General features: G+C 52.2%; 1 protein-coding gene across 1 annotated transcript in view; it reads left to right on the plus strand.

The window, feature by feature from the left end:
- Window positions 1-1,061: 1,061 nt before the first annotated feature.
- Window positions 1,062-10,006, plus strand: part of LOC102817938 (protein polyglycylase TTLL10-like) — a 49,525-nt gene continuing 40,580 nt past the window's right edge. Inside the window, exon 1 of the mRNA XM_006871758.1 lies at window positions 1,062-1,201. Within this exon, the coding sequence (XP_006871820.1) occupies window positions 1,062-1,201 (140 nt within the window). The remainder of the gene's footprint in view (window positions 1,202-10,006) is intronic.

Below are 10,006 nucleotides of genomic sequence, written 5' to 3' on the forward strand. Positions count from 1 at the left end.
GCCAAAGTGAGAGCATCCACAGGTTGGCTTGGCCTGGGGGTTGGCACTCTGTGCTGGGGCTCACTGTCCCATTACTGTTGGGTTGAATCCCGGAGCAGGTAGGAACTGACCACTGTGACGGTAGCACTGCCCACTCTGACCCTCCTGTGGCTCAGTACTGTCTCATCTGCATGACCCCAGGGCCACCGGGCATAGGGGTCAGGGGGTGAGTTAGACAGGCAGGTGAGAGGTAAAGTCTCAGAAATGGCCTTGGCCAGAACCCATGGGGTGTCTGTATCTGGAGACCACCAGAGGCACCCACCCTCTGGCTGCCCCATCCCCTCTCTGAGGAGTTTTTGGTACACAGCTTGCAGACACTAAGGGCCCATAGGGACTTCTAAGGGATGGAATTGTGCAGGTACATCCCTTGTATTGCCCATTTGGAAACCAGCATTTTGGGTGTGGAGGGGCTCAGGCTCCAGGGAGGATACTGGGGTTTTGGTGGGGAGGGTCTTCTCATGTGGGGGTCCCACCCTCCTGGAATCATGCTTACCATGGTCCAGCCACCCCAATCCCTGTCCTGACACCCTTCCTACCAGACTGGGCCCGAAGGAGCCTGAGCCGTCGCCCTTGAGAAGGACAGGTGGGGGCTGGGCCCCATGGCGGTTGGACTAGGCAGTCAGGGTGGTGGGGGAGGGTGGGGAGACAGAGGTTCATTGTCCACCAGTCTCAGACACAAACATACACACACAGCCACTTTCATGCTTACTGATGTTGGCCCAGCCCCTCTCACACTGGCATGCATAGAGATGCATGTGGGGACCCAAGGGGCTGGCTCTGGTGTCCTGGGGGGAGGGCCCCCTGCCTTGCTCCATGTCTCTATCAGGTGGGGCTGCGTGGAAGTATGGGTGCACCTGTCTTCTGATGTCACTGCCCCAAGGACATGAGGCTCAGCCTCAGGCTGCTGAGGGCCCTGAGCGCCCTCAGCCAGTCGGGCGGCCCTAGACTCACTTGGGGGCGGCCATCGCCATCTTACTGGGCAGCATTGGATGGTGTTGGTGTTCTAATACTGCCTGGTAATGATGACGGCGGGGCCCTGCACGCAGCGACGGGGCCGCCCCACCACCTCCCTCCTGCTGGGCCCTCACGCCTCCCATCCTGTCCTGCCCACACAAGCTTTGAGGCGGGGCTTCGTGGCAGGAACTGGACCTGGGGAGATGGGGTATGGAGCTAACTGCCGCCCCTGAAGGAAGGACTCTACAGCCCACGGACCTGGGTGACCTTGAGGGGGATTAGGATGCTCAACCCATGCTAAGCTGTTGTCCTGGTCCAGCTCTTGTCACCCAAGCAGGTGCTGCTGGCATGCCTGGCGGGGGCTGGGCCAAGCGGCACCACAACAAAGGCTGAGAAGGCCAAGGCTGCACAAGCCAGCGGCACCACCACAGGGCTGAGAAGTTGCTGGATCTGGGGTAGTCAGACTGGCCCTGCCACTTATCCTGGCCCCCAGCCCAGGCAACTTCCCCTTCCTTCCTCCTCCTGCACCCTAAGGGGTCGTCCGGGGCACATAGAACAGGTGCTCAGAGTAGGTGCAGTGTGTGGGTGCATCATGGATCTTGATGAGGTGCATGGGCACTTTACAGCCCTACAGGGCCCAGTGGGCCTCCATCCAGGAGCCCAGGTCAACTGGGTCCAGGCCTCTCACTGTGGAGAAAGCAGAAGGGAACGGTCACACAGGGCTCCATCTTTCTACCACCTCCTGTCCACCCAGGGCCCTACCATCAGGGACTAAGTCCTCACCGTCCTCAGGCAGAGGTGCTCTGGGCCTCTGTGGACATCTTACCGGACAGTGCTGGATTTCTCGGCTAGACTCTAACACTGTCTGGTAACGATGTTCAAAGGTGACCCACCCGCTCACCAGGACACGCCTGAGGACGCGCCGTTCAGATCTCCTAGACCCCGGGGGATGGGGGCCGAGTTGGGATGGCTAAGAATGTGTGTGTGTGGGGGGGTAGCCTCTGCTTGTGGTGCATCTCAACCATCCCTCTAGGTCCAGCTGGGGGAGATTGACAGTGGGCATGGCTCTGCCTCTCCAGAAGACCTGAGGAGGGCATCTCACGCCCCTAGCCCTGCCCCTTGCCCCCTGCCCAGTCTGGGTTTTGGAGGTTTGGCCTCAGCAGAGACCACCAGGTCTTAACAACCAACCTCACCTTGGGCCCCTTGATTACCACTGGCTCTAACGCTGCCCTCAAACCCTGCCTGAGTGGGCAACCACCCTCACCCATAGGTTGAAATTTGACTGTTCTTAGGACCCTGGTGTGGGCCTCGAGTCAAGTAGGACTAACCAAGGCTATATTCCCTTCCTGTGTGGCCAAGTGCTTTAAACCAGCCTCCCCTGCTGGCCAGCTGGACAGAGAGTCAGTGGAGATATCTCATTGCCACACAAGGCAATGTGTCCACAGTGCATGGAGTCCCTTCTCCCACCAGGACACAGTGGGGTGGGAACTTTGTCCACAGTTGGGTGAGCACCGGATTACCTACTGTTTCATCCTTTGATCCAAAGCCAGGATGAGGCCCAACCTGTGCTTGGCAGCTCTGCCCACCACTGGGCCCCGGGGGAGGAGGAAGGGCAAGAGTGGGGCTGTCTGAGTCCTGAGGTCATTCATTAACTGGTGAATGAAGGAGCCTTGGGAGCCCACATCATGGCGGCCAGCCACTGATGCCATCCACCCAAGACCCAGCGCACAGTGATGATGGCGTCCCACTCCCACCTCCCAACATTCACCCTACCAGGATCGAGGTCCTGGTGGGAATCACTACAGCATCCTGGGGTGACGGCGGGCAGAGACACCATCCTGGACAAGCCACACCATGACCACGGACCCAGTGAGACCCCTATCGCCGGCTGACGGGCGTCTTACCAGGCAAAGTTAGATCTGGATCCTTCTGTCTAATACTGTCTGGTAATGCCGTCTGTCGCATGGCCGTCGACACCTGAGAGCATGCCCGCCGCCACCCCCCAGACTAATTGCTCACCCACACCAGAGCTGGCCTGGACTCTTGGAGGTGGTGTGGGCCTTTGTGAGCCCACCGTAGGACCCTCCCCACAATCAGGGGCAGTAAGTAGTATGTGCATCCCAGTCCCCTGACCCTGCCAGGTGACCCCCAGACCCTTGTCCTGAGTGACTTCCATTGTTGATGGAATAAAGCGTGTGGTGCTCCAAGATGGCTTCTGTCTGTTCACGGGCCCACCTCACCTACATGTATCAGCGGTCCTTCAGATACAGCCTGGCCCCCACAGCAGCCTCCTGAGAACTGTGTAGCCATTATGGCTGCTGAAGCTGGTCTGGGGCCAGAAGGGGCCCCACCCTGAACCCTGTCCAAGGATGTAGCCTCACCCCTCATCCCTTCACTTCTACCTGGACCGGGGCCCAGAGAGGGACAGACAGGAGGGGCCGGGCTCCACAGTGTCTAACCCAGGACAGGAGAGGAAATGTGGCCCTTAGGGGGTCAGTGGGAAGCCCCCTGAGCCCTCTGCCACCCTAAGCTTGGTGGGCTGGGGAACAGGGTTTCACAGATGAGCCCTCGGCCACCCTAAGCTTGGGGGGCTGGGGAACAGGGTTTCACAAATGAGCCCCCTGCCCAAGTTGAGAGATGTGGAGTACAGAGAGGTGCAGGGGTTAATTTCAGATAGTCCAAGTCTGTTCAGGGGTCTTCAGATGTTCCCACACTCCCCCAGAACATGGGTGTGCAGCACCAGGGACCTCAGGGCAGAGGAAGACCCTGAGGTGTGCTGCGCAGATGGTGTACAGACAGCCCACTCTTCCACAGGGCCTCAGCTCAGGGCAGCCCCTAGTCTCCACAGGCCTACCTCATGGATCTGGGTGGTCAGGACCTCCTTGTGCAGGGGGCAGGAGTGGGACATGCAACCTCTGCCCCTACCCCATCAAGATGTCTTGTCTCTAGCCGTCCCCAAAAGCACACACGTCTGGGTCCTGAACCAATCTCAGTCTCATGGCTGCCCCCACCAAAGCTCTTTCCTCCCCCCTGAGAATTCAGAGTAGTTCCTCAGGGTCCTGAGCAACAGAACTACAAAGGACAGGCTGAGGCCAGTGCCCTGGCACCTTCCCTTCAGCCAAGAGGAGTCCAAGCTGAGGGAGCCACAAGGAGCGGGCCCAGAGCTTAGAGGGGTGCTGGTGGCTTTCTCCTGTCTCCTTTCCTTTGTCCCCCAGCTTGTCTCACTAAGCACTCCAGCAGCAGGGGTCCCTGCCTGAGAGAAACAGGTGTACAGATTCAGGCCATGGAGACACTGGCACAGGTGGTGGGTAAGGATGGGGGAGGAGAGCCAGCAGACCCCGCAGGGTCACTGAGTGCTCCCCACTCAGCTGTCCAAGAAACCCCAGTGGCCCCAATGCCAGAGGAAGGGGCAGCCCCAACCCAGATGGAGTCTCAGATAATGGGCAAAGGGGTCAACTTGCTGTATAAACCTGACCTTTGGGGAGACCCTCACTCACTGCCATAGGAAGGCCCACCATGGCCAGCAAAAGGGCCCCACTGTTCAGGCTGCAATGGACACTGCCTTTGATTCTAGCCATGGCCACACCAGAAGGTTAATGATAATGATTCTTCAACATGATTGCCCAGTGGACCTCTGTGGGAAAGGCCAGTCTGGCGGCATCTGCAGCACCCAGTTTTTCTGGTTTTGAGCAGGGGACATGTGCCTTCCAGAGTTCTCGGAACACTCATGGGGGGTGTGTGTGTGTGTGTGTGATCTGCTTCCCTAGCACCAAAAGGCACTAGGGGCAATGGGGTGCTGTAAGAGGACCCCTACCTTGAGGGCATACTCGGCACCCCAGAACACACCCACCAAAAGGTGTTCCAGTTCCAGCCCTGGCAACTCTGACTCCCAGGGTTCTTGGAGGGGGACCCATGGGATGGAGCCAAAGGGTATTCCTCAGAGCAAGGTCAGGGGGCCTCAGGAACAAGTGAGACCCTTGTGACCCTCACTAATGCAGCTAGAGGGTCTCAAGCAAGGAGGTCTTCAAGGCAGGGGTTGGAATGAGGGCAATAGAGACAGAAAGCAGCTAGGCCAGGAACCTGGCCTGCTCTGGCACCCAAACCCAGGTTCAAGTTTCTCTGTCTTCTGTACTTCCTGGGAGAGGTTCCCAATGAAATACAACGCTATACCAAAGAGGATATTCAAATGGCCAACAAGCATGTGAAAAGATACTCAACATCACTAGCTATTGTTTCCATTGTTGTTAGGTGCTACCAAGTTCTATTTCTTCTCATAGTGACAGAAGGAAACACTGCTCTGTCTTGCACCATCCTTACCATCGTTTAGACCATTGCTGCAGCCACTGGGTCAATCCATCTCATTGGAGGTCTTTTTCGCTGACCTATTACTTTACCAAGCATGATGTCCTTCTCCACAGACTGGTCCCTTCTGAGAATATGTCCAAAGTATCTGAAATGAAGTCTTACCATTCTCACTTCTAGGGAGCATTCTGACTATACTTCTTCCAAGACAGAATCTTTCTTTTTTTTTTTTTAAGTTTTTATTGTGAATTGAATGATAGTTTTACATAGGGGAACATCAGTTCATTTCACTGCAACGATTACAATCCTCTGCATGCTTCATCATTCAACAGTATTTGCTTCTATTCACTCTGCGGTTTTTTTTTTTTTGGATGTGTACCAAAACATTCAGGAATATATAATCATTCAAACAGCTAAAGGCTGCCCCCCAGCCACCAGCACACATCCCCTCTCCCTCCATGAGTCTGGAATCCTCAGCTGCTCCATCTCTCCATGTCATTGTCATCATCTCTGCCTCCATTTCTGGTGTTGCCGCTTCTCTGGGTAGGGTCCCATACTACGTTCCTGCTCTTTTCCCTTGAAGGTCTCAAGGTCCTCCGCTCCAGGACTGTAAGATTGACCACTCACCCCTTTTTGCTACAAAACTCCTACCTTTACAGTTGTGACTATCGCAATTAGTTATAACAATTGCTCACTATTGAATCATGAGAGTCTTGTCCCCATCTCCTTTCACCAGACCTGTCTTGTTGTTGTTGTCAGGTGCCATCGAGTTGGAACCGACTCATAGCGACCCCACGCACAGCAGAACGAAACAATGTCCGATCCTGGGCCAACTTCACTGCCACTGCCACACTTGAGTCCATCAATGATGCCACCTGTCCAATCCATCTCGTTAGGGGTCTTCCTCTTTTTCTCTGACCGTCCACCTTACCCAGCATGACATCCTTCTCCAGTGACTGTTTCCTCCAGACAATATGTCCAAAAGACCTGTCTAGACAGGATGAAAACTACTCAGTGGGGGTTCTACCTCCCCCCCACCCCCCACCGCCTACCCCCACACACTCTGAATCTAAATAAACTCCCTCTTAGAAACATGTAAGTCAGTCACTTTGTGCCTTTACAGCCCTCTACCCCCCTCCCCCATTTTAGATAACCAATGTCTACGTTGCCTATCCCTATCAACCTTGTATACAGAGGGGATGGGAATGATCCTTGCTATAAAGGTTCTTTCCCTCTTGGTTGGTATTTTAAGCTACTACATCCATAAGCATAGGTCAAGTTCATCAGATTGTAGTGATTTACACTCTCCCCTCCCCCCCTTTTTCCTTTCTCTAATCAGGTTCTAGGAGTCCTGGTGAGGCGCTGTGGGCTAAAACGTCAGACTGCAAAGTTGGTGGTTCAAGCTCACCAGCTGCTCCTTGGAAACCCTATGTTGTTGTTGTTGTTGTTGTTATGTGCTGTGGAGTCAGTTCCGACTCATAGCGACCCTGTACAGGGTTTCCGAGGCTGTAAATCTTAACGGGAGCAGAAAGCCTCATCTTTCTCCCGCGGAGCAGCTGGTAGTTTCGAACTGCTGACCTTGCGGTTCGCAGCCCGATTCATAACCACTACGCTACCAGAGCTCCTTTGGAAACCCTATACAGGGTCGCTATGTGTCAGAATCGACTCAGTGACACTTAACAACAAGAAGTCGGGTTCTGAACATTCAGCCATTGAATCTAGGTCCAACGGGCACTATCTGCAAGTTTGGGCGCCCTTGTGCATATCCTCTCACTTCATATCAACTGGACGCTTCACTCTCAGCTCTAGCCGTCCATGGCCATGTCCTTGTCGATGGGCTCAGGAGGCCCCAGGTCTCACCGTACTTTGGGCCAACCAGCTCTCACCATACTCAGGTCAATGGGGGGGGGGGGTCTATGTAACTTGGTCAGACTCAGCCCACCTCTTCATTGCTGCTTTCCCCCACTTCCTCTCACCAGTAAACCAACGTGGTCGCCAGCAAGCTTACATGCCTGTTGTGTATTCCCTTTGAGTTTCAGTCTTGGGAGGGGGTTTGTCCTGAAGGGACTTGATTGCTTTGCCTTGATAACTCCCTGGCAAACAACTTGCTTGTTCTTATAGTAGCCAATCAGACTGTAGTAGCCAATCAGACTGTAGTAGCCAATCAGACTGTAGTAGCCAATCAGACTGTAGTAGCCAATCAGACTGCCATTTTTGGTTTGGTTTTCCTTGCTGGTCTTTCTTTTAAGAAGTATCTTCTGTTCCTCTGGCTACTACAGGCTGGTCTGCTTGTCTTTTCAAGTGGGATTTTCCCATCTCAGAAGGTCCTGGATGGGGATCAGGATTGCACCTAGGGTCTTATACCCTACGAAGTCTCTGCAAGAAGCCTCCTCTCTGGGCAAGTTCTAGCACCCCTTTTAGGTATTCCAATCAGTTATAGGCTGAAGGTGGGCTTACAAGTTTTCTGTAATCATGTTTCCCAATATTCATTTCTATCCCACTCAAGTGCCAAGACAGATTCTTGTGGCAATCCATGGTACATTTAATATTCTTCACCAACACCAAAATTCAAAGGCAACAATTCTTTTTGGATCTTCCTTATTCACTGTCCAGTTCTAGAATGCATATGAAGCAACTGAAAAAAGGGAGAAGCAAATGAAAACCACGAGATACCACCTCACACCCATTAGAATGGCAATAATTTTTTTTAAAAAAAGGACCTCTAGTGTGGGGCTGTAGGAAACCCTGTACAGTGTGGCTATGAGTTGGAACCGACTCGACGACACTTAACAACAACTTTTTTTTTTAAAGGAAAACAACAGGTGTTGATAAGGTTGTGGAAAAACTGGAACCCTCATCCATGGCTGGTGGGAAAATAAAATACTGTGGAAAACAGTTTAACAAAAGTCAATTCCAACTCATAGCAACTCTGTAAAGGGTTTACCAGGCTATAATTCTATATGGGAGCAGAAAACCTCAACTTTCTTCTGTGGAGAGGCTTGGTGGGTTTGAACTGCCAACCTTGTAGTTAGCAGCCCAATGCTGATGCTACAGCACCACCAAAGCGTTTCATATGACCCAGAAATCCCAATCCTAAGTATATACCCAGAAGAAGTATGTTGTTGTTGTTATGTGCCATGGAGTTGGTTCTGACTCATAGCGACCCTGTACAGGGTTTCCGAGGCTGTAAATCTTTACGGAAGCAGAAAGCCTCATCTTTATCCCGCGGAACAGCTGGTAGTTTTGAACTGCTGACCTTGCGATTTGCAGCCCCATTCGTAAAGCTACCAGAGCTCCTTCAGAAGAAGTATAGGGAGGAACAAACAAACCAGTGCACAAGCTTTCATTGCAGTCCTTTTCATAAGAGCCCAAAGGAGGAAGTAACTGAAATGTCCACCCACAAATGAATGGATATAATCCGGTCTATACACACAACCCCATCTTGTACAGCTATAACTAGAAATGAAGTTTTGATGCATACTACAGCATGGATGAGCTTTTATTTTCATCAAAATGAGCCAGACACAAAAGGACAAATATTATGTGAGCTCTCTTATGTGAAATTAGCAAATATGGCAAATATCAATGTTGGTGGTAGTGTGCCATGGAGTCAGTTCTGATTCGTAGAGACCTTGTAGAGGGTTTTCGAGACTATAAATCTTCATGAGAGCAGAAAGTTTTGTCGTTCTTCTGTAGAGTGGCTGGTAGATTCAAACTGCTGACCTTTTGGATTAGCAATCTAACTCATAATCCACTACACTACCAGGGCTCCTTAGCAAATATGTGGTGGTGGTGGTGGTTATGTGCAGTGGAGTCAGTTCCGGCTCATAGTGACCCTGTCTAGGGTTTCCGAAGCTGTACATCTTTATAGAAGCAGAAAGCCTCATCTTTCTCCTGTGGAACAGCTGGTAGCTTAGAACTACTGACCTTGAGGGTAAGCAGCCTGACTCTTAACCACCTGAGAAGGTGCCTTGGTGGCATTCGGCTACCAAAAAAGGTCAATGGTTTGAACCCAACAGAAGAGCTGAGGGAGAAATACTACCACATAGGAAACCCTAGGGGCAGCTCCCAGAAAGAGGACAGCCTCAGATATCTGCTCCCAGAAAGATTGTTATGTGCCGTCGAGTTAGTTCTGACTTGTAGTGACCTTGTGTATGGTTTCCAAGGACAGGCTGTTGGGTTTGAGCCGCCAACCTTGTGGTTAACAGTCCAGTGTTGATCCTACAACACCACATCAGGACTACCCCAGAAAGATTGTTGTTAAGTGCCATTGAGTCGGTTCCAACCCATAGCGACCCTAAACAGGGTTTCTGAGGCTGTAAATCTTTACGGGAGCAGAAAGCCTCATCTTTCTCCCACGGAGCAGCTGGTAGTTTTGAACTGCTGACCTTGAGGTTCGCAGCCCGATTCATAACCACTACGCTACCAGAGAGATTACAGCCTAAGAAACCCTATGGGGCAGCTGTACTCGTCCTATGCGGTGGATATGAGGCAGAATTAACAACAACAACAATGAAGGGTGAGAGGGAGGGGCAAGGGGGAGTCTTTGCTTAGGGTGCATTGAATTTATGCTAAAGATGGTAGGATATTTGGAAAGGGATCGTACAAATGGTGGCACGTCAGGAAACATGTGATCAATGTCGCTGAATTATATACGTGGAAGTTGTGTTGGAAAATGTTTTGCTGTGTATGTTTTCACCACAATAAAAAA

This window comes from Chrysochloris asiatica, unplaced genomic scaffold, assembly GCF_000296735.1.
Source record: "Chrysochloris asiatica unplaced genomic scaffold, ChrAsi1.0 scaffold00173, whole genome shotgun sequence".
Taxonomy (NCBI): Eukaryota; Metazoa; Chordata; class Mammalia; order Afrosoricida; family Chrysochloridae; genus Chrysochloris; species Chrysochloris asiatica.